Source organism: Saccopteryx leptura, chromosome X (genome assembly GCF_036850995.1).
Source record: "Saccopteryx leptura isolate mSacLep1 chromosome X, mSacLep1_pri_phased_curated, whole genome shotgun sequence".
In the NCBI taxonomy this organism is placed as follows: domain Eukaryota; kingdom Metazoa; phylum Chordata; class Mammalia; order Chiroptera; family Emballonuridae; genus Saccopteryx; species Saccopteryx leptura.
Genome location: NC_089516.1, coordinates 100,527,015 through 100,552,149, shown reverse-complemented (window position 1 = coordinate 100,552,149; position 25,135 = coordinate 100,527,015). Strand labels below are relative to the sequence as shown.

The 25,135-nt window shown below is 44.7% G+C and overlaps 1 protein-coding gene across 8 annotated transcripts in view; it reads right to left on the bottom strand.

The window, feature by feature from the left end:
• Positions 1-25,135, bottom strand: part of TMEM164 (transmembrane protein 164) — a 193,897-nt gene that overhangs the window by 47,120 nt on the left and 121,642 nt on the right. For all 8 annotated transcript variants that reach the window (XM_066357509.1, XM_066357507.1, XM_066357501.1 and 5 more), the window contains one exon: positions 23,764-23,830. In XM_066357509.1, coding sequence (XP_066213606.1) covers positions 23,764-23,823 — 60 coding nt within the window. In that variant the 5' untranslated portion in view covers positions 23,824-23,830. The remainder of the gene's footprint in view (positions 1-23,763; positions 23,831-25,135) is intronic.

Sequence of the window (25,135 nt, the reverse complement as noted above, 5' to 3'; positions counted from 1 at the left end):
CTCAGCCATAAGAAATGATGACATCGGATCATTTACAACAACATGGATGGACCTTGATAACATTATACTGAGCGAAATAAGTAAATCAGAAAAACTAAGAACTATATGGTTCCATACATAGATGGGACATAAAAATGAGACTCAGAGACATGAACAAGAATGTGATGGTAACCAGGAGGGGGGGGAGGAGTAGAAGGGGTGGGGGAGGGGAGGGGCACAAAGAAAACCAGATAGAAGGTGACGGAAGACAATTTGACTTTGGGTGAGGGGTATGCAACATAATCAAATGTCAAAATAATCTGGAGATGTTTTCTCTCAACATATGTACCCTAATTTATCAATGTCATCCCATTAAAATTAATTTTAAAACTTTTTAAATAAATAAAAGTCCATTAGTAGTGGAGTCATCAAAAATACTCTGGAAGACTAATTATTCAACCATTTACAGAAAAGAGGTGCAATAACTTGTAGGTAAATCTATATTGTGTAAAGCATAATCCTTTCTATAGAAGAAAGGAGGACAAATTAGTATTCATATTCTTTAGGTGTATGTAAATGCACGGAAAAGGACTGAGGCTGTATTTACCACACAAGGCCAGCAAGCAAGACTGGGAAGGAAAGGCTGGGATAGAGAAGGAGAGATCTTGACTTTGAATCCCATATACTTTTATACTTGAATCTTTACAACAAATGAATGTATTCATTTATTAAGCATGTAGCTAAGTTTTTAAAAGTCAGAGAGACGGTCCCTGGCTGGTTGGCTCAGTGGTAGAGCGTTGGCCTGGCGTGCAGGAGTTCCCGGTTCGATTCCCTGCCAGGGCACACAGGAGAAGCGTCCATCTGCTTCTCCACCCCTCCCATTCTCCTTCCTCTCTGCCTCTCTCTTGCCCTCCCACAGCCAAGGCTCCATTGGAGCAAAGTTGGACCGGGCACTGAGGATGGCTCCGTGGCCTCTGCCTCAGGCGCTAGAATGGCTCTGGTTGCAAAAGAGCGATGCCCCAGATGGGCAGAGCATTGCCCCCTGGTGGGCGTGCCAAGTGCATCCTGGTTGGGCGCATGCGGGAGTCTGTCCGACTGCCTCCCCGTTTCCAACTTCAGAAAAATACAACAACAAAAAAAAGTCAGAGAGAGGTCAAAGAGGAATGTACTGAATAAAAGGTTAGCAGCAGTTACCTCTCGGGGCTGGGAGGAGAGAACCTCCTGTCATATTCTTGACATCTCTATAGTGCATCATTGCTTAGCTCTATACATTGAGAGGGTGTATTAAGCGATGAAGGATTAGTGTGAATTTTTCTTGTTTTTAAGATCTCCCTTTCTGAGAGTATCTGAGCATGAAAAGAACCTAACATGTAAAGGGGGAGTCTGTAAACCCTCAAATCCTTTGTGTGCCCACTCCCACCCCCAAGAAGAACAGAGAGATGTCCATGGCCCTACAGGCACATAGTATTCCATGTTATTCTCACTGTCTGATGTGAAGAGACGGAGTGGTGAGTGGCAGGCTTTAGGGAGACAGGTCCTTCCTTTCAGATTCCAAACCCTATTGGGACTACTTCTGATTTCTTCCTCGGTGTTCAGAGCCCTCAAGAGACCAGGAGGACAGACAAGGTTGTCAGATGGCAGCCCCCAGCTAGCTGCCTAATGTCAGAACAAAGTATGTTGGGCCCATGAAGGAAGCTGTTTTTCTGGTGGTGCAGCTACTTGTTCAAATGTATTTTCTGGTGTGAAAGACATGGTAGCCCAGACCTGTCTCCCTCAGTCATGCAAGCCCATAGAACTTTACTGAGTGGCAATTTCAGGTCAGCTAGCTCTTGTATACATTGCCACACTTCACTGTTTCCTTTAACCAAGATGAAAATGAAAGCTCTTAGCTCCTCTCCTCCCACCTCTAATAGAGTTAGAAGTTGAGGCCTGTCATCCTGGGAAACCACAAAGTATCATTCTTTAATATTGTTGCTATTATCAAAAGTCACTTCTAAAAAGGCAAGAAAGGGCCCCCTGGCCAATGGTTCAGTGGATAGATCTTTAGCCCCGCGTGTGGACATCACAGGTTCAATTCTCAGTCAGGGCACACAGGAGAGGCAACATCTGCTCCTTGCCCCCCTTATTTTCCTCTTTTCCTCCCACCACCACTGGCTCGATTGGTTAAAGTATGGCCCCAGACTCTGAGGATAGCTTAGTTGGTCTGAGCACATCAGCCTCAGGCACTAAAAATAGCTTGGTTGACTCAAGTATTGGCCCAAGATGGGGTGGCTGGTTGGATCCCTGCTGGGGTGCGTGTGGGAGTCTATCTCCCATCCTCTCACCTAAAATAGTTATAATAATAATAAGAACAACAACAATAATAAATAAAAAGACAAGAAAGTAAGATCTGGTGTTCTGACCACCTAATAGGAACTAACATTTAAGTGTTCACATAAGTATGCCTGCTGCATTTTCCTCAGATGTAATGAGGAGGAAGAAGATAATGATGATCATAATGGCTCATACTTACTGATTCCACTTATATGAATTAACCAGATCAGGCCGATATAGAGATAGGTATTAAATCAGTTGATGCTTAGGGCTGTGGAGGGTGTAAAGTGACAGAGGGATGATAGCTGTAGGGTACAGGTTTTTTTGGGGGGAGTTGGTGAACATGTTTTTAAATTGACTCGTAATAGGTACACAAGTCTGTGACTATACTAAAAAACATCAAATTGTAAACTTTAAATGAGTGACTTTATATGTCAATAAAGATATTACCAAAAAAATCTACAAGGTTCTTACACCATCTGAGAGAAAAGAAAAGGTATTGATTGACTATGGACTTTGAAAAGTATGCATGATATCATTGGTAGAATAACCGTTGCAAAAACAGTAGCTGAAAGAGTGTGTATAACTTCTAAACCAGAAAAACAGAATGAGAAGAAAATATACAATAACCCCCCCCAAAAAAAAGGCTAGAAAGAAAAATTTTTTAAAAAGACAAAATGCTCCACCTGGAGTTCAAATATCAAAAAGCAGCAGTCTAAACACACACACACACACACACACACACACACACACACACACACAATAAAATAAAAATAAATTGACAGAAACAGACAGTACTGTAGTGATTACCAGAGGGAAAGAGGGAGGAGGGGAGGTAGAAGAACGTATAGGAGGAAAAACGGTGATGGAGGCAGACTCGACTTGGGATGGTGAATACAGAACAATATACAGAGATGTGTTATAGAATTGTACACCTGAAACCTGTATAATTGTATTAACCAATGTCACCCCAATAAATTCAATAAAAATTGTTTTTAAAAAGGAAAGGAAGGCCCTGGCTGGTTGGCTCAGCGGTAGAGCGTCAGCCTGGCGTGCGGGGGACCCGGGTTCGATTCCTGGCCAGGGCACATAGGAGAGGCACCCATTGGCTTCTCCACCCCCCCATTCCTCTCTGTCTTTCTCTTCCCCTCCCGCAGCCAAGGCTCCATTGGAGCAAAGATGGCCCAGGCGCTGGGGATGGCTCCTTGGCCTCTGTCCCAGGCACTAGAGTGGCTCTGGTCATGGCAGAGCGACACCTCGGAGGGGCAGATCATCGCCCCCTGGTGGGCAGAGCATCGCCCCTGGTGGGCGTGCCGGGTGGATCCCAGTCGGGTGCATGCGGGAGTCTGACTGTCTCTCCCCGTTTCCAGCTTCAGAAAAATACAAAAACAAAAGGAAAGGAAAAAAAAGTGGTAGTCTAAACGGAAGCTGGCAGTCACATCTGCAGTGAGGAGAGCCTCTTCCATGTGCTCTACAGTTTGGCATGAGCAGAGGCTCAAGCCTTATGCAACCCCCTGCATTAGCAGGGCCCCTGGAAAAACAAACTTCTGATGGAAAGCCTGTGCACATCAAACAAGTACCATCTTGGGATGAGACATGCTCCTTTTGATCATCAGGTACCAAAATTATTATTCCCATTAGTTGAATTCCCATTATAGGTCTTAGGTTCCAAAGGAAAATAGTAATTCTGTTGTTCAAAAGTCAGTAGAATTCTGGCACATAAGCTAGTTTGAATTATTAAGTATATAATGGGTTTTTAGAAACATACTTTTAGTAAATCAGTTGGTGACTAGTACACATAGGGCTCATCCAGGAATACATGGCTGCTTGAATAAGAGCCACCTACTGCACACCATTATAGACAGGGTCCCTGGGTCTCCCTCCAGGGCAGTGTGGCGTCACTATTGTCCCAGGTGTTGGAACTGATTGATGGGGATGCCATCTATCCCCTGGCCAGTGGAGGTGGGGTTCCCCAAAGTCTTGATGGAAAGTAGAGATACTGGCTCTCCTAACCCTTCCTTACTGTTCCTCCTTCCCTCCTTGCAGGCACTGGACAGTAGAGGGAGTGAAAGTCAAACAGATCTGGAATTGGCTATGCTTCCCTAACGGCCTACTCAATGAACGGAGAAAGAATCTTCTCTTTGTTACACCACTGGAATTGGAGATTAGTTGTTACCTCCACTAAAAACCTTGCCAGGAGGAAGTTCCAGGCAGTGTTTACTCAGGACAGCCCTGGCGGTGCATCTGGCAACCGTCCGGTGCCCTCCCCATCCCAGCCCCTGCTCCACAGGGTAAGCTGCCATCCCTTTGCTCACATCTGGAAACAAAATGGTCCATCCCTTTGGCCTAAACTGCAGCTGACCTCTGGCCTAGTTTGGAGACTGAGCAACGGCGGCTGCATCCAGTGAATGTGGGTGGTACGAGGCACACATGGGAGTGTCCCAACTCTTTCAACACCATTCTAGATCAACTACAAATCGGCCTTCTTTCTAATTAGTCATATCTTGAACACTAACTCTATATAGAACCTTGCATCCTCTCGCCCCTCCAACACACAGACACAGCGGTGAATAAGCTTTTCAAATCCCTTTCCATGAATTTGTTTCCATTGTTTGTACCGTATTTCCACATGGGTAAGACACACCCTATTTCAAAAAATTGGGGGTCTAAAAACTGGGTTCATCGTATACAGTGGTTGTAGATTTCTTTACTTGCATTTCCTGCTTTTTTGAGAGTGATGAGGAATTGTATAAATTTCATGATGAATAAAACTTGAGTTCAATAACTTTATGTAATACATTTTTTTTCAAATTTCGGGCCCCAAAATTAAGGTATGTCTTATACATGGGGAAATACGGTATTTCAGTGTGCCTCAGAAAAATAAAAATGGATGGCAGTAGTCAATGTCTACTTGGAAAATAATTCTGAAAAGCAAAGAGCTATAGATAAGCATAAGATCCAGATTGTCTGTCTCTCAAGCCAGCAGTCCGTAACTGTCCCAGGGCAGGAAGCTGCCATGAAATCAGACATAAGGGTTCCTTCCGCTTTGATACAGTGCCCTTGGTGGAGAGGAGAGGTTTGCTCCCAGATCATCAGGGGAAGGGAAGCAGGATTCCTCCCACCCTTCTGCCAGCCCTACCTCGGCCCCTACAGGATGGCCTCTAGAGGGCAGCCTTGAGTCAGACCAGAAACGGAGTTAACTAACCAGGCAGCTTCTGGAATATTCATCTTCTTTTCTTCCTCTCCATTCACCCACCAATTAGCCATTTCTAAGTTGCTGTCACCGTAGAAAAACATACTTCTGGTCTGTATGGACATGTTAGCTTATTTAGAGCCCATCCACTCTGTGGCTAACAGCCCCCACCCCCTACACACAGCACCCCTCTCTCCCACCCTATTTTGGGCCAACATGATTTAAAATTCCCAGAAACGGTACTCGCATTTGTGGTGCTAAGCCTGGCCAGTTTTACAGATTTTCATTTAGCAGGTGTCTGGTGCTAAATCAGTAGCAGCTGCTAATTGCTTTTCCTCCCTGGAACTTTCAGACAGAATCAAACATCTGGTGTTCTCTCACTTCGGGTTAAAATCAGATACCTTATCATTCCTCCTTTGGGTTCTATTTTCATTAAAAAGCTTTCAGCTGATCAGCTGATGCCTAGAACAGGCAGCAGAGAGTGAAGCTGTCCCAGAGGACCGGGGAATGATTCTTAGAACAACACAGGAAGATGAGCCTGCCTCTTGCCACCAGACCTCAAGCACACACGCAGGATTGTTCGGGTCAGTCTCCACAAGGTGGAGCTTTAAGCACATGACTACCCAGGGAACTTGGGGCTTCATTTCCCGAGCAAGGCCCCTGAGGCCCCTGCTCCTCTTTTGCTTGCAGGGCCCCTGCCTGCCCTGGGTCTGTTCCAGCGCGGCTGCCTCCCAGCCCAGCCAGCAGTCCTCTCGCGTCCAGGGGAGAAGAACTATTCAATATGCACAAGTTTCTACCACATGGAAAAAGAAATCTCAGGGGGAGTGAACTAAATAAAGTGCAGGGAAATTACAAGGACCCTATCATTTTGAGCTCCAATTTATATCAGTGTTCTCTTGCAGCTTTTGGTGCCACTTTGAAAAGTTGTTTTGATTTTTCCCCAAACATACTTTTCCTGGGCTCCAAATCCGCCTCTTGATTTTAAGTCAAAAGCATTCTTAAAGGAACCTGAATAGCAACACAAATATTTTGGAGTATTAATAAATAATAATTTTAGCTAATCTTTATTGAGCACTTACAATAGTATTGGGCATTGTGGCAAGCACTTTACATTTATTATTTTATTGATGGTTTAGAAATGATAGCCTGTCCTCTGTTTCCAGTATGGAACAGGCTCAGAGAAGGGCCATGATGGCGTAGAAACAAGACTGGAACTGTGCTCTGGCTGGATTAGAAACCTGTGCTCGCCGACTGGCTATTTCATATTAAGGAATTATTGTAGATACGATAATAGTATTGCAATTATACATATTAAAAGTCTTCATATTGAGCCCTGGCTGGTTGGCTCAGTGGTAGAGCGTCGGCCTGGAGTGCGGGAGACCAGGGTTCGATTCCCAGCCAGGGCACATAGGAGAAGCACCCATCTGCTTCTCCACCCCTCCCCCTCTCCTTCCTCTCTGTCTCTCTCTTCCCCTCCCGCAGCGAGGCTCCATTGGAGCAAAGATGGCCCGGGCGCTGGGGATGGCTCCTTGGCCTCTGCCCCAGGCGCTGGAGTGGCTCTGGTCGCGGCAGAGCGACGGCCCGGAGGGGCAGAGCATCGCCCCCTGGTGGGCAGAGCGTCGCCCCTGGTGGGCGTGCCGGGTGGATCCCGGTCGGGCACATGCGGGATTCTGTCTGACTGTCTCTCCCCGTTTCCAGCTTCAGAAAAATACAAAAAAAAAAAAAAAAAAAAAAAAAAGAAAGAAAAAAAAAAGTCTTTATATTGAGACTTAAAAGAGTCTTTATATTTATATTATCAACAGTTAAAATTAAATGAGATTTCCTTCAAAATCATTCAGGGATAAGCATTTGTGATGGAGTAGGAAGGCAGTTTAAGATGGAGTGAGTTGTATTGTGTTTTTAAAAAAAAAAAAAAAAAGTGACCGAGTTAACAATTACTGAAATTGGATAATTTTTCTACTTTTACATATTGTAAAAGAGGCCATGGAGCCATCCTCAGCACCTGGGCCAACTTGGCTCCAATGGATCCTTGGATGCTGGAGGAGAAGAGAGAGATAGAGCTGAATGTGAGGGGGAAGGGTGGAGAAGCAGACGGGCGCTTCTCCTGTGTGCCCTGACCGGGGATCGAACCCAGGAGTTCCACACACCAGGCTGATGCTCTACCGCTGAGCCAACAGGCCAGGGCCTTCTCTACTTAATATACTTAAGATTTCCATTAGAGAAATGCAAATTAAAACCACAATGAGATATCATCTCACACCAGTCAGAATGGCGCTCATCAACAAAACAACACAGAATAAGTGCTGGCGAGGATGTGGAGAAAAGGGAACCCTCCTGCACTGCTGGTGGGAATGCAGACTGGTGCAGCCACTGTGGAAAACAGTATGGAGATTCCTCAAAAAATTAAAAATCGAACTGCCTTTTGACTCAGGTATCTCACTTTTAGGAATATACCCCAAGAATACCATAGCACTGTTTGAAAAGAACAAATGCACCCCCATGTTTATGGCAGCATTGTTCACAATAGCGAAGATCTGGAAACAGCCCAAGTGTCTGTCAGTAGACGAGTGGATTAAAAAGCTTTGGTACATATATACTATGAAATACTACTCAGCCATAAGAAATGATGACATCGGATCATTTACAACAACATGGATGGACCTTGATAACATTACACTGAGCGAAATAAGTAAATCAGAAAAAACTAAGAACTATATGATTCCATACATAGGTGGGACATAAAAATGAGACTCAGAGACATGGACAAGAGTGTGGTGGTTACAGGGAGTGGGGGAGGGGAGGGAGGGGGTTCGGGGAGGGGAGGGGCACAAAGAAAACCAATTAGAAGGTGACAGAAGACAATTGGACTTTGGGTGATGGGAATGCAGTATAATCAAATGTCAGAATAACCTAGAGATGTTTTCTCTGAACATATGTACCCTGATTTATCAATGTCACCCCATTAAAAATTAAAAAGAGAAAAAAATATCTACTTAAGATTTCATATTTTGCCCTGGCCAGATAGCTGGTTGGTCATTGTATCACCCAAAGTACAGAGGTTGCCAGTTCGATCCCCAGTCAGGGCACATAAATGAACAGATCTATGTTCCTGTATCTCCCTTCCTCTCTTACTGAAAATCAATAAATAATTTTTTTTAAATATTCATATTTTAATTTAGCCTGACCAGGTGGTGGCGCAGTGGATAGAGTGTCGGACTGGGATGCGGAAGGACCCAGGTTCAAGACCCCGAGGTCGCCAGCTTGAGCGCGGGCTCATCTGGCTTGAGCAAAGAGCTCACCAGCTTGGACCCAAGGTCGCTGGCTCCAGCAGGGGGTTACTCGGTCTGCTGAAGGCCCGCGGTCAAGGCACATGTGAGAAAGCAATCAATGAACAACTAAGGTGCCGCAACGCACAACGAGAAACTGATGATTGATGCTTCTCATCTCTCTCCGTTCCTGTCTGTCTGTCCCTGTCTATCTCTACCTCTGTTAAAAAAAATATTCATATTTTAATTTGAATGTAGATGACTTTGAAACTCTGAAGCATCACAATACTTCCTTTATAAAGAAGTAAAATTTTCTCAACCTAAGCAATTTCAAACTCTGGATGACTAATTACCTCCACATTAAGCAACAATCTAGTACCCTCAGTTACATAACAACAAACGTTTCTTCATGGTTACTAAAGGAACCTCCTTAACCTGATAAGGGCATCTGTAAAAAACCCATAGGTAAAATCAGACTTGATGGTGAAAAATTGCATAATTTCCCTCTAACATGAGAGACAGTATTGGATGTTCACTTTAACCACTTATATTGAACACTCTACTGCAAGTTCTAGCCGTGGCAATTGGGCAAGAAAAAGAAGTACAAGGCATCCAGACTGGAAAGAAGAACTATCTTCATTTGTAGATAACATGATCATGTCTATAGAAAATCTATAAAATCCACACACAAGTTTCCTCTTCCTTTTGAAAATAGCTGAGGCTATTCAGCGTCTTTTGTGGTTCCATATAAATTTTTGGAATATTTGTTCTAGTTCTTTGAAATATACCATTGGTATCTTTTTCTTTATTTTTTTATTTTTTTACTTTATTTTTTTTGTGTGTGTGACAGAGAGAAACAGAGAGAGGAACAGATAGGGACAAACAGACAGAGAGGGAGAGAGATGAGAAGCATCAATTCTTTGTTGCAGCACCTTAGTTTCTCATTGATTGCTTTCTCATATGTGCCTTGAAAGGGGGGCTATGGCAGACCGAGAGGCCCCTTGCTCAAGCCAGTGACGTTGGGCTCAAGCTGGTGAGCCTTGCTCAAACCCGATGAGCCCACACTCAAGCTGGTGACCTCGGGATTTCGAAACTGGGTCCTCAGCATCCCAGTCCGATGCTCTATCCACTGAGCCACTGCCTGGTCAGGCTTCATTGGTATCTTGATAGGAACTGCATTGACGCTATAGATTGCTTTGGGTAGTGTGGGACATTTTTTAATTATAATTCTTCCTGTCCATGAACACAGTATGTTTCCACTCATTTGTATTTTCAATTTCTTTCTTCAGTGTCTTACAATTTTCTGAGTACAGGTGTTTTTATATCCTTGGTCAAATTTATTCCTATGTATTTTATTCTTTTTTAAAGCAATTATGAATGGGTTGTTTTCTTATTTTCCCTTTCTAATAGTTCATTATTAGTATATACAAATGCAAATGATATCTGGATATTTCTGGATAGATATGCATGATATTTTACTGGTTTCACTTCTCATTCTAGTAGTTTATAGAAATGTCTTCTAATTCATGCAATCATTCCCCTTCCCCTTCTCATAAATACCCCTCCACATTCACCTAATTGGAACACTTTTTGGGTTTCTCCCTGAATCAGTGCTTCCAAAATAGCTATTTTTTAGGATTCCAAATAAAGACTTGTTGCTCCTCACTTTGGCCTTTAGTTTTTTAGGTTAACATTTCACATAAAGAAATACTATTCAGCTATAAAAATGAATGAAGTGCCTGACCAGGTGGTGGCGCCGTGAATAGAGCGTCGGACTGGGATGAGGAGGACCCAGGTTCGAGATCCCCAGGTCGCCAGTTTGAGCACGAGCTCATCTGGTTTGAGCAAGGCTCACCAGCTTGAGCCCAAGGTGCTGGCTTGAGCAAGGGGGTTACTCGGTCTGCTGTAGCCCCCTGGTCAAGGCACATATGAGAAATCAATCAATGAACAACTAATGAACCACAATGAAAAATTGATTTTTGCCCTGGCTGCTTGGCTCAGCGGTAGAGCGTCGGCCTAGCGTGCGGAGGACCCGGGTTCGATTCCCGGCCAGGGCACACAGGAGAAGCGCCCATTTGCTTCTCCACCCCTCCGCCGCGCCTTCCTCTCTGTCTCTCTCTTCCCCTCCCGCAGCCAAGGCTCCATTGGAGCAAAGATGGCCCGGGCGCTGGGGATGGCTCTGTGGCCTCTGCCCCAGGCGCTAGAGTGGCTCTGGTCGCAACATGGCGACACCCAGGATGGGCAGAGCATCGCCCCCTGGTGGGCAGAGCGTCGCCCCATGGTGGGCGTGCCGGGTGGATCCCGGTCGGGCGCATGCGGGAGTCTGTCTGACTGTCTCTCCCTGTTTCCAGCTTCAGAAAAATGCAAAAAAAAAAATAAAAATAAAAAAAAAATAAAAATTGATTTTTCTCATCTCTCCCCCTTCCTGTCTGTCTGTCCCTCTCTCTCTCTGTCTCTGTCACAAGAAAAAAAAATGAGTGAAGTACTGACAGACACATGCAATGATACAGATGAACTTAAAAACTTTATACTAAGTGAAAAAGGTCTGTTAGGAAAGGTCACATAATATATGATTCCATTTACATAAAATGTCCAGAATAAGCAAATCCGTAGAGACAGAAAGTAGAATAGTGGTTGCCAGAGCCTGGACATGGGGGGGGGGGGTAGGGAGACACCACTAATGTGTACAATGCTTCTTTTGGGGATGATAATAAGTAGTGGTGATGGTTGCACAGCTCTGAATATAGTAAAAACACTTAATCATATGCTTTAAAGGATAGTAATGCTATATAAATTATATCTAAATTAACCCTCTCCAAAAAGTGACTGAAAAAAGAGAGAACAAGGTGAGTACTCATTTGTGTAATGCCTTTAAAATTTTTCAAAGCTCTTTGCTATCTCTTCTGTTATTTCTTATGTTTTCTATATAACCTATTTGTGAGGTAGAGATAGCAGATATTACTAATCGCAGTGGACAAATGGGAAAACTAATGCTTGACGTGTTCAAATTAACTGGGCAAAGTTCCAGGTCACAGTCCGCAGCGGGGTAGGACTAGAAGAGGGCGCTCAGGAGAGCCACTGTGTCTCACCCTGGAATTTCCTGGAGGGCTCTCTTAAAATGAAGATGTTTTGAAATCAGCTCTGATGATTGTAATCGGAGCTGATAACCATAGGTCCACAGACCTGCGTGAGTGAAATCACCTGCTGGATAAGGCTTTTATTGCATAAAGAAACACTGCTTGCGGTAGTGGCTCGAGTTTGGGGAGAAATCATTGGTTACAACTGCCAAAAGATGTTCCTTATCTTATTTTAAGGAAACAAACTCAAGACAATGAACAGCAAATTCTGCAGGCAAAAAGGCTACTTACTGCCTGGCACCCTCACTGCTGCCACACATCCACGGGCTCAGAGCTTGGGCCTCATGACAAACCCAAAATTCTGGCCATTTTATACAAATGGGAAGAATAACCGGCAGAGGGCCTAATTCACCTGTCAGGTGAAAGGGATGGCCGGTTCCCCAATCAAAAGGGCTGTCATGGAAACGTGCATCAACACAAAGGAGCTGTTAGTCAATGGAAAAGAAAGTCTGCTGGCGAATTTGAATCGCCCTCAGCAAGGCTGATTCAAAAACAAAGCCCCCTACACTTCATCATCCATCACCCAATAGCTCAGGGAGCTGGGGCCAAACTTCTGAAAACTAACATCAAAACCACATGTCAATAGAAACACCCCTCAATTTCTGAGATAATATTAGGAATAGTAACAACAACGATGGTATCTGACACTTATTAAGCACTTACTCTGCAGCAGGCACAGGGCTGAGTGCTTACCACACATTATTTCCAATCATCTCAGCACCATTTCCCAGATAAGAAAATGAGGTCACAGCAGTGATTTACCCAATGTCACAGTGCTAAAGGCAGAGGCGCTACAGACAGGCTGGCTCCAGAGTCCACACTTTCGACGACTATGCTATATTAACTCTTACCATCTATGCAGAAACAAAAGGACTCTGAGAATACACAGCAAACAATGCTAACAGTTGTTACTGCTCAATGACTTCTATTTTGTTCTGGTGGTTCTCTGTGTTTTCTATTTTTTCCATTATAAACGTTTATTACTTCTGTAAAGAAAACGTTCATAGCCTGACCACGCAGTGGCGCAATGGATAGAGCACTGGACTGGGACAGGGAGGACCCAGGTTTGAGACCCCGAGGTCACCAGCTTGAGCACGGGCTCATCTGGCTTGAGCAAAGCTCACCAGCTTGGGCCCAGGGTCACTGGCTAGATCTAGCAAGGGGTCACTTGGTCTGCTGGAGCCCCACGGTCAAGGCACATATGAGAAAGCAATCATTGAACAACTAAGGTGCCACAATGAAAAATTGATGCTTCTCATCTCTCTCCCTTCCTGTCTGTCTATCTCTCTCTCTGACTCTGTCAAAACAAAACAAAAAACAGAGAAAACATTTTCTAGACACAAGGCACAAAAGCCTCATGCTTTTTGTTGTTTCCTTTTTAATGTATTGAAAAATAACCAACTTTGTTTTGCTAACTTTTATTTTCTTATTTATACTTTTCCTTATTTCACAAATTTTCAACAGTAAATGTCTTGTTGTAATCAGGAAAACATTATTAAGAGGTTTAAAAAATATCTCTCCTTGGAAAATATCATCTATCACCCCTCTGTCTTCACACCAAAGATTTCAGGTGTATGAGAGGGATCCATGCAACTTCTCTGAGCAACACTGAGGTTCAGGTTGGTTCCTTAACTCACTTATTCTATCTGTGGATACTTATCATGTGCGAGGTATGAGGCCCTGCAGGGGACAAACACCTCAAAAGACACTATTCATGCCCAGAGAAAATAGCTAAGATGTAGTGCTGAGAAGCTGGGGACAGGGTGACTATAAAGTCCAGCCAAACTATGGCATTCTAAGCAGTTATTAGAAAAGAATGACTTATCTCCATACCTGAAAATATTACTGATTATCTCCTGTTATATTAAGGGAAATATACTACAGTACTGTTTACAGTATAATGCCAAGGAAATCTAAATCCAAAAAACCAACAACCCCAGAAATATGAAATGCTTCATCTACATTTATGAGCAAAATAAAAATGGAAAGATACATACACCTTTAACACAACTTATTACTGGGGGACAGGATTGGAAGTTGGGGCAAAATGAGTAGCTTTCTCATCATACTCCTCTGATTGAATGGTTTACCAATAAGCATGCAATATTCTTCTTAAAAAAAAAAACCTTAAGCCCTGGTCGGTTGGCTCAGTGGTAGAGCGTCGGCCTGGCGTGCAGAAGTCCCAGGTTCGATTCCCAGCCTGGGCACACAGGAGAGGCGCCCATCTGCCTCTCCACCCCTCCCCCTCTCCTTCCTCTCTGTCTCTCTCTTCCCCTCCCGCAGCGAGGCTCCATTGGAGCAAAGATGGCCTGGGCGCTGGGGATGGCTCCTTGGCCTCTGCCCCAGGCGCTAGAGTGGCTCTGGTCCCGGCAGAGCGACGCCCCGGAGGGGCAGAGCATCGCCCCCTGGTGGGCAGAGCGTCGCCCCCTGGTGGGCGTGCCAGGTGGATCCCGGTCGGGCGCATGCGGGAGTCTGTCTGACTCTCTCCCCGTTTCCAGCTTCGGAGGAATGCAGAAAGAAAAGAAAAAAAAAAAACCTTAAAAGTATAATCAGTCCCCCAAATCTCAAATGGATATTGTATAAAATTTACCACAAATAGTTGATTTGGCTCAATACTTGAAAATCAATCTAAATAATTAAGACAGAGGAAGAAGAAAAATCATGAGCTTTGGGATGAGGAAGACCAAAGATCGCAGACCAGTTCTGTGGATTCCTGTTTGTCCCTGTGCAAGTTACTACAAGTTTCTAAATCTCATTCCATAAAATGGAGATGCTAATACCCACTTCCAGTGATTTTCTGAGGATCAAAGACTAATAATTAACATCCCACACTGACTAAGGGCTTTCTATTTGCCAGGTGCTATACTATGTGCTTCACACATGTTAACTAACTGAATCCTCAGAACAGCTTTATGAGGTAGGGCACTATTATTACCTCTAATTTATAGATGAGAACTGAAACCCACAGAAGTTAACTTGCCCAAGTTCACTAACCCACATCTCTCTGTCTGTCTTTCTCTCAGGCGCACACACACACACACACACACACACACACACACACACACACGAATAGCACAGCAAGGACACAAACCTGGAGAGTCTGATCCCTGAGTGCGTATTCTTAACTGCACTAGGGTGAGACATCTGTGAAAGAACATTTTTGGTTGCAAAGTCCCCTATTTTCTTATTAGTAGAGATGGAAAAATAAGAAATACATGCAAACTCTAAGCACTGTAAGGGCTAAAAGATGTGACAGAGGCAGTGCCACAGGATGTCTTCTGGCAATTCCCATATAAATGACTGAGTCTATACATACAACTGGAATTCATGATTCTCCATCTTGCTCTTCAGAATTTCAATAAGTTTACTGTTTCCTACCGGTCACGGCAATCCCTCAGCTTGAATGGCCTCCTTCCTCTGCAATTTGCACGCACAGTCTAATTGTCTTTCAGTTCAGGTTTTATTTTTCTTAATTTTTAAAAAAAAAAAATTTAGTTAGAAAATTAAATCGAATGGGGTGACATTGATGAATAAAAGTACACAGGTTCCAGGTGAACATCTCTATAGCACTTGAACTGCTGACTGCATCCAGGCTTTCTGGTGCCCAGAATGACTGCTCTCGGAGGCGGGGTGCTAGAGTGCAAAGCGTGCAGGTGTAGCTTGGCCACTTACCAGCCATGGAACAATGCACAAGCCATTTAACATCTCTGAAACCATTACCTCATATGTAAAATAGGGCCCTTGTGAGAATTAAATGATAATATGTAAATTACCTGGCACATGGTTGCAGCTCTATGAATGCTACTATTAATCCTCTTCTTTCTTAGAACTCTGGAACAACTGCAATTTAGCCATTAAGGCTTAATTGCCTTGTGATTTTGGTTTTTCACAATTTTGACTCTAGTATCGCCATAACTTGTCAGGCATTTATGCCTAATATTTGTAACTGCAAGTTCCTTGGGGGCTGGGAAAGCACCTTGCCTGCTTCTGCCTCCCATACAGCGTTTAGCACAATACTTGACACGGAAAAGCGTGCAAACAAAAACCCGTGCACTGACCGGTGTGATTGGGCTGGATTCACGGAGAATGTGAGACTCTCAAAGATCAACCTGAAGCTAAAGGTAGCAACTACATATTCTAGGGTAGTCCCCATAATTTGGTTGGGATCAAAAACCCCAGGCTGCCTGGCCAGGCAGTGGTGCAGTGGATAGAGCGTCGGACTGGGATGCAGAGGACCCAGGTTCAAGACCCCAAGGTCGCCAGCTTGAGCTCGGGCTGATCTGGTTTGAGCACAGCTCACCAGCTTGGACCCAAGGTCACTGACTCCAGCAAGGGGTTACTCGGTCTGCTGAAGGCCCACAGTCAAGGCACATATAAGAAAGCAATCAATGAAAAACTAAGGCACCACAGCGAAAAACTGATGATTGATAACTTCTCATCTCTCTCTGTTCCTGTCTGTCTGTCCCTGTCTGTCCCTCTCTCTGACTCTCTCTCTGTAAAAAAAAAAAAAAAAAAAAGAAAAACGAAAAAAAAAAAACCCAGACTCTTCTCAACCTTCCAAATCCTCACACACTTTACATTCATTTGATCAGAAATGCACTGACCTTTGTAGGTCGGGGAATAATTTTGCCACAATCAATTCTTCAGAAAGCTAAGGGCTGTTTAGAAACCAATCTTTTTAGGTTTTAAGCACTCTCACGAAAGCAGAGGGACATTCTGCCCCTAGTTCAGGTCCAACATCCAAACCATAGCTTTTTTAAATAGCTCCATTTGCCAGTCACAAAATTAACTTGTCTAAGTCAATTAGCACATTTCCCTGGGCCAATCTGCAAGAGTGAATCTCTGAAGCCTATTTGTGTTGGTGACAACAACATTTGCCAAGCAGCACACACAGGTACAAGGTGTGCCAGCAGTAAAATTGCATTCTGAAAATGCTGAGGTAATTGCGGGCAGCAGTTAACCGCCCCAGTAATGAAGAAGATTACTAACCTCTTCTACTCAATCTGAGAGTGCAAAACATTCAAAAAAACCACCTAAGGAAAAAAGTACTGGGCAAAAGGGGAAGGGAGTAAAGGAAAAGAACTAACACAATAGATCAACATGGATACATAAGAATGAGCAATTTTGATAATGAGGTAATAATATACTCTAGGCTTTGGGCTCGTTAGGAGCTTGATGAAAAAAAAATTATCATTCTTCTCATTATTATTCTAGTAGAACACAGATGGCTGCAAACACAACTATAGGCCACGCTGAATTCTTTGGTCTGGGAAGGGGGCTGATCCAGGGCTTTAAGTTTCTTCTTTTTAAAATTAATTAATTTATTTACAGAGACATAGAGTCAGAGAGAGGGATAGTTAGGGACAGACAGACAGGAACGGAGATGAGAAGCAGCAATCATTAGTTTTTCGCTGCAACACCTTAGTTGTTCATTGACTGCTTTCTCATATGTGCTTTGACCGTGGGGCTACAGCAGACTGAGTGACTCCTTGCTTGAGCCAGTGACCTTGGGTCCAAGCTGGTGAGCTGTGCTCAAACCAGATGAGCCCGCGCTCAAGCTGGCGACCTTGGGGTCTTGAACCTGGGTCCTTCTGCATCCCAGTCCGACGCCCTATCCACTGCGCAACCGCCTGGTCAGGCTTAAGTTTCTTTTCTGTTTGCAATCTCCCTTGCTCAAAATGCTGTGCATTCAGAAGCTCTCATCAGCCCTGGGGGGTCAAAGGAACAGGGCTGAGGATGCAGCTTGGCTACAATGCCTCATGCTGAGGGTCAGACAGCCAGCTTTGTAAGGTAAAAGCAGTAATTGAAAAGCTAATATGTAACTAGGTTCCACGGCCACCCTACTTAGCTCCCAATTCTTGACTTCCATTTTCCAGAAGGTGGTTTAGCCTCGAATGGAATATATTCTTTGCAAAGTCCCAGGCATAGTTAAGGAACCCGGCATCAACAGCGGGCCAAAAACCCACTAGCTATAACGGTGAACTTACAGATTAGGCAGCACATCTATTCTTCCGCCTCTAGACTGCCCACAGCTTGGGCAAGGAAATCTCAACACGAGATCCATAAATGGACTTGTATGGAGAGGGGCACGTAGTAGTCCCTGTATCCCTAGTGAATTAATACACAAATTGTGTTTGTGTATTTATCTAGGAAGAGTCTCTATCATCCTCTTCAGCCTGTCAAAGAAGTCTATGATCTTACTCTTTGAGATGGAGGGAAGCTAAGGAGCATCTCCAGCACCTCGACTCCCTAGCATTTAAAGTCGCCCTGAACTTCAGTCAGACAACACAAACAGAGTGCTGAAATCAGAACCAGGAGACCTGGGTTCTGGAGGCCTCCACCTTGGCTTCTTAAGCAAGTCATTTATCTACCCAAGGGAGATAAGATTAGACCAGACAAGACTTCAGCTCCCTGCTAATCTAATAATCAACAGTTCCATGGTACAGTTCCCCTCCTTCCCTCTAAGAAGCAAAAGAAAACGTGTCCCTAAGATGCTTCATATGAAGTCAGAAAGAGAACTTCTCTACAATCTGACAGCAAAGACCACTTAACTTGTAATATGGGCAATTGGAATACAAGTTCCTTCTTCTAAGGCATCAGCTTCTAAGACTAAGAACCAGGAGGAACTGGAGCCTGGGCATTCTCTAGCTGGTGCCAGGACTCACAGGACAGAGGGCAGCACATGGAAATTCACTGATGACCCCCAATCCTTTAGGTGATTGTGGCAATTTCTTGCAGCCCCCTCTGCTCTCTGCTTTTATATATGTGAGTGTATGTTTGTTCGTGTTAGCACACACATTAATTAGTTCATTTTATTTTCCTTGCTTCTTTATTACTGTTAATGAGAGGAGAAAAGGATTAAAAATATAAAGGGCCAAGAAGAAATAACAAAAGTCAAAGGCTGGCTTCCTGCCTAATTGGGTCATCAGACTTAAGAAAGAGTTGCCTATTTTCCTGTGTCTTCTTTTAAGTCAATCTGAGCTCGACTAAGGGGTTGCAAAATAAAAGTCCTGAAGGCCAGAAATAGCCCAGGAGAGGTCCCAAACATTTCAAACAACCAGACCAAAGCCAATTGCTAAGGCCCATGCCCAGCACCCTGAGCTTTTCTCAGCTTCATTTTAGAAAAAGAACAACAAACTTATTTACCAGAATGATTGAAATTGCTAGTTAAGAGAGAAAGCTCATCGAAGAAGTTTTGATGTTACGAAACATTACTTGAACATTCTTAATAAGCTGGTTTGCTATAACTTGACATTTATTTGGAAATTATTTGGTATTGTAATAAATATAAGAGCAAACCTGCCATGAGAGAGGGGAATAAGGAGAGAGGGCAAAAGGAAGGAAGGAAAAGAGGGAAGAGAAAGAAATATTGTTTTCTGTACAGAGCACTAAAGCTGTTAAGGGCTGCCTTGTGCCCCTCCTCCAATTCAAATGCTGAAACCCTAATCCCTGGTGCCACAGAACGTGACTATATTTGGAGATAGAGTGCGGTCATCATGGCAGGCCCTAATCCAATCTGATCGGTGTCTTTATAAGAAGAGGAAATTTTGACACAGATGCGAGGGGTACATGTACACAAGGGAGAGATCTTATGAAGAGGCAGCGAGAGGGTGGCCCTCTGCAAGCCAAGGAAAGAGGCTCCAGAGGACAGCGATCCTGCTGGCACCTGGATCTTGGGGCTAATAAGAGTACCTTGCCTCGTATATGTATTGTGAGGATTGAATAAACTAGTCAACAGAAAGCACTTTGAACAGTACCAAGCACAGAGTAAGCACTCAAGAAGGCTCAGCTGGAATGGCTGCTGGTGTTGCTGTTAAAAGGGCTGAGGAAACATCAGCAGGCTTAGTGAAGATACGCACCTTTGGTGTAACACCATATTGATTGACTAAAAACTTTACCACCCGCATTCTGACTTCAGGTATGTGAATAGGCCTTTTGGGGCCTTTATTTCCAAGCTTGCACAATGGGAATCATAACATCTGTTTATGCTCCATGGTTCTGCAAGGAGAAGACTATTTGGCTTCCTTGGGGGAAAGGTCCCACTAAAGAGAGATGCAGGTGACCTGTTTGGAGGAACCATATCTACCTCAACTGATGGCAGAGGCTATTTCGCCCAAGTTGTTGCCCCGATGCACTCCCATTCAGAATCACAAGCTCTACAACCGATTTTCCAATGTGCTGCTTCTTCCTTGAATCTGACAGAGCTACTGAAGAAAAATGAAGCAGATTTCTCTCTGCCTGCCCCCTAAATCTCCTGAGAAAGCAGTGACAGCATGATCAGAGAGATGGAGTGAGAGAGTGTTGGAGCCACGTCCCTGCCTTAGCACGTTCCCTCCACAGGCACGGAGGATTGGGCTCCAGCACTGCTCCACAAACCTGAGCCAGGAAGAAACGTGCTTTCAGTTTGCTGGACTGACACCGTTCTGGGGTATTACGCCCAATAGCTCTGAGACCAAGGCAGGAGTTTTGATTCTACAGCCCACCATGTGAAGTCAGGTAAGCCCCACAGTATGGGGAAGTGCAGAGGGCGGGGCAAAGGGCACCCCTGTCAGCAGCCTCAGCCGGTTGATGCCAGCCAACAGGGCAACACTGAACTTAACTGTGCCAGGCTGATTATGACAGAGACAATACAGGAAGTCCTCACTTAACATCAATAACTTTTGCTGTCAAAATAACCTGGAGATGTTTTCTCTGAACATATGTACCCTGATTTATCAATGTCACCCCATTAAAATTAATAACAAATAAAAAAAAATTAAAAAGTTTTGCAACTCTAAGTGAAACGATGTGTAATGAAACCAGTTTTACTATAGGCTAACTGATAGAAACAGGAGTTCCTACAGCATCTTGGTATAACGAAAACAACGTCATCCCAGGACCTGTCACACGGTTTGCCTGCTTTCACCCTAGTGTTCCCTTCCTCAGGAGGTTGAATGATCCATGTTGAGAGTGTTCTGTGCTCTTTGGAAGAAAAGAGGTAAGCCATATAAGCCACCTGGGGACCCTGTTAAAATGCAGAGGCAGTAGGTCTGAGGTAAGGTCTGAAATTCTGCACTTCTAACAAGAAGCACCCATCTGCTGCTGATCCTCAGACCGCACTTTGAGATACAGATGAAGTACCTTAGAATTTTGAGCGACTAGGACTCGGATTTACCAAGAGTGGTCTGAGTGCCCATGCAATCAGCATTCCCTGACATTATCCCAGACCCTCTCAGTCAGACCTTCTAGGGATGGGGTTTGGCAGGCCTCCTTTCTAAGCCTCATTCCTTTAGATGATTGCTACGGGCATTAAGTTTCAGAACCATTTCTCAAATCAGTGGCTCTCAGCTGCAGCTCCACATTAGATGGGACTTTTGAAAACATTGTACCTAGGCTGCATCAGAAGTCAAGAATTTTGATCTGTGATCTGATGTCTGGGGTAGAGGAGGGGTGAAATAAAGAGATGGAGTATTAGTTTTTTGTGTTTGCTTTTTGTTCATCAGTTTGTTAGAATTTTTTTTAGAGTACCCCTAGGTGAGCCTAGAATATAGTGAGGGTTTAAAATCACTGCTTTAGATGAATAATATTTTTTTTTGTATTTTTCTGAAGCGAGAAGCAGGGAGGCAGAAAGACAGACTCCTGCATGTGCCTGGCCAGGATCCACCCCACAAGCCCACTAGGGGGCGATGCTCTGCCCATCTGGGGTGTTGCTCTGTTGCAACCGGAGCCATTCTAGTGCCTGAGGCAGAGGCCATGGGGCCATCCTCAGTGCACGGGCCAACTTTGCTCCAATGGAGCCTTGGCTGTGGGAGGGGAAGAGAGAGATAGAGAGAAAGCAGAAGGGAAAGAGTGGAGAAGCAGATGGGTGCTTCTCCTGTGTGCCCTGGCCAGGAATTAAACCCGGGACTTCCTCAGAAACCCGGGACTTCTCTTAATGTCTATTGATGTATACTATGCATCTAGAAAAGTATGACAATTCAGGATATTCATGAGTATATGTGGGGAAGGAGTAAGTCAGTCCTTGGAGAGAGTGAGTATAGCTGTGGCTGTAGGATCTGGAGGCTTAACGTGTGAAGGTGTGTGTGTGTGTGTGTGTGTGTGTGTGTGTGTGTGTGTGTGTGTGTGTAAGTCCCTGAACGTCAGTTTCTCCCTCTTTGACTAAATGCCGTAATACTTGCCCTATCTACCTTACACAACTATTATGTGAAAAGACCTTGTAAACTATTTGTTATCCAAAAAGGAAAATTATATGAGGTTTAAACTATAATATTATAATATTAATGTATGGGGCAAATTTAAGGCATGAAAATAGAGAGCAGAAGGGAGGATTTACCAGTGAGTTCTTCCCCTAAGCTTTCTAACATGGCTCACTAATCCCTCTGCACTCCCACACACGGGACTCTGAGGACAGGGACCTGCCACTCAGCGCTGTAGCTCCTGCTTCTCTCTATGCAGGTTCATTAGCAGTCACCTGCCACAGCGGGACTCTACCTGCTAGACACAGGGGATGTGGCTTGCACCAACCTCCTGTGGGTTTAATTTTTTTTTTGTATTTTTTTCTGAAGCTGGAAACGGGGAGAGACAGTCAGACAGACTCCCGCATGCGCCCGACTGGGATCCACCCGGCACGCCCACCAGGGGCGACGCTCTGCCCACCAGGGGGTGATGCTCTGCCCCTCCGGGGCGTCGCTCTATCGTGACCAGAGCCACTCTAGCGCCTGGGGCTGAGGCCAAGGAGCCATCCCCAGCGCCCGGGCCATCTTTGCTCCAATGGAGCCTTGGTTGCAGGAGGGGAAGAGAGAGACAGAGAGGAAGGAGAGGGGGAGGGGTGGAGAAGCAGATGGGCGCCTCTCCTGTGTGCCCTGGCCGGGAATCGAACCTGGGACTTCTGCACGCCAGGCCGATGCTCTACCACTGAGCCAACTGGCCAGGGCTATCCTGTGCGTTTAGACCAACGAGAGAGTAATCTAATTTTTGCCCGAGGGTATCCCTGGAAAAGCAGCTGGGCTTTGAAGCTCCCCAGCAGATTATCCTGGTCCAATGTGACAGATTCTACACTACAGACCCTTAGAAACATCTGGAAGCCTCTATCTAATGGGTGGGACCTTCAGTCCCCTTTCTGTTCATTAAACCTCTCCAAGAGATTCTGTAGGCTTTTTTTTTTGGGGGGGGGGGTCTGTACTGGTTATGGCCTAAACCACTATTGCAGTCTCAGAGTTCCAAAATATTCTCCTATTCCAGTCATGCTCCACTGCATCCAAAAAGAGCTCCATCAAACCTTAATATTAAATGCAACTTACCCCATGTAGTCAAAAATCCATGTGTAACTTTTGCCTCCCCACAAACTTAACTGCTAATAGCCTACTGTTGACCAGAAGCCTTGCCAATAGCATAAATATCAATTAATGCATATTACATGTTTTATGCAGTTTTTCTTTTTTTAGAGAGAGAGAGAGGGAGAAGGGGGGAGGAGCAGAAAGCATCAACTATCATTTGTGCCTTGGCCAGGCAAGCCCAGGGTTTTGAACCGGCGACCTCAGCGTTCCCAGGTCGACACTTTATCCACTGCGCCACCACAGGTCAGGCCTATTACATGTTTTATGTATTGTATATTCTATTCTTATAATAAAGTAAGCTAGAGAAAAAAATATTTTTAAGAAAAGCACTAGGAAAAGAAAATACATTTACAGTACTGTACATATTTATTTTTTTAAAATCCACATATAATTGGAACTGTGCCGTTCACACCCATGTTGTTCAAGGGTGAAATGTAGCTAAGTATTTTAACACTCACAGGTGCCCGTGAGCTAAGGATGAGGACAGGTAACGGATAAGGAAGCAGTGAACCCATGCTGTTTGGCATGTTGCCGGGAGGTTCCTAGAAGAGGCTACTTACCAGCCGGGTATTTACCACAGGAAACAGCAAGGCCAGAAGAGCTCCATTCAGCATGTGCATCTGCAGCCTGGACAGGAAGAGAGACAAAGTGCAGGTCACACTCAGACTCTGTGGGACGGGCGGGCGGACAGCAGTGCGGCCGGTTCTGCCATGCCACACGGGAGTGCACGTAAACAGGAGGCTCTCGGGGTAAACCAGCAGTGAAGTTGGCACACATGCATAATAAATGAAAAGCTGCACATTTTATATTAACTAAAATGTTCTGAAGAGCCTCATCACTGCCTCAAAAGCCCCCAAACACGTCTGGAATACATGTTGGTTACCACACTTCATTACATAATGAGCTCCGAGCTCCCTAAACATCCAGTCCATCCCAATCAATGGCCTCAATTGCTGCAGCTCGCATTAGAAAAGGAAAACTGCAGTGGCCAAGTGCTCTCTTATTACAATAGAGACCTATTTCTTATACCAGGGTGCTTATTTACAGGGCCTTGTCCAACCCCTTTCCGCAAATGGCAGCCTGATAAAAAGGCTAGTACAACCCCGAGAACCTACTGCAGTGTTTTGCAAACTGTTCCCTCACCTTCCTAGAAATGCCTTCCGGGGCTGCTATCAGAGATGCTGAGGGCAGGAGTGGCAGCCTTCCAGGCTTCCTTTGATCTTTTTTACATATTGGGCTCGGTGACTTAAAAGGCAGGGGTGGGAGCAGGGAGAAAGCGGTCACTCCAGCATCTTGTAGTAATACTGTTTCCCAATGCGAGATTTGCTAAAACACACACCAGAAAACCCTTACAAGTTGAGAACTAAGTCAGAAACCAACTTCACTTGTGAGGGCTCTGAGGATGGATTTAGCAACTTTCTTTAGGATTAAAAGCAAATGATCCTTTACTACTAAGCAGCAAAGCACAGCACACTGTTCCTCCTGAAAAAAAAAAAAAGCTGATTTGATGGGTCACACACAACCACCGCTGAATCAACGTGCCTCCGAGACCTCAAGTCTCTGCCTCTCGCTCTCGCTGTCGTGCACTAGCACAGCAGCGCTGATATACGGGATCTCTCCCGTACCAGGAATAGGAAAGCAGTTCACACCGTGGAACGCCCCTAGGACACTGGCTTCTCTCATGGAGCTCGCAGATGTGTGCCCAGGGTTAAGAGAAGTTACAGAGACCCCAGGGAGCAGTACAGAAAGAAGCCCCAAGGCTGCTTCTCATCCCCCCCCAATGTGTTTCTTACTGCTGCTCTTGTTACCAAGGCCATGATGACTGTAATGATGCTCACTAAAATATACTAGGAAAGTATCTAATTAACTGCTTTACAGAAAACACCGTCGCTTCATTTTTCCAGCAATCTTATGAGAGAGGTATTTGTATTT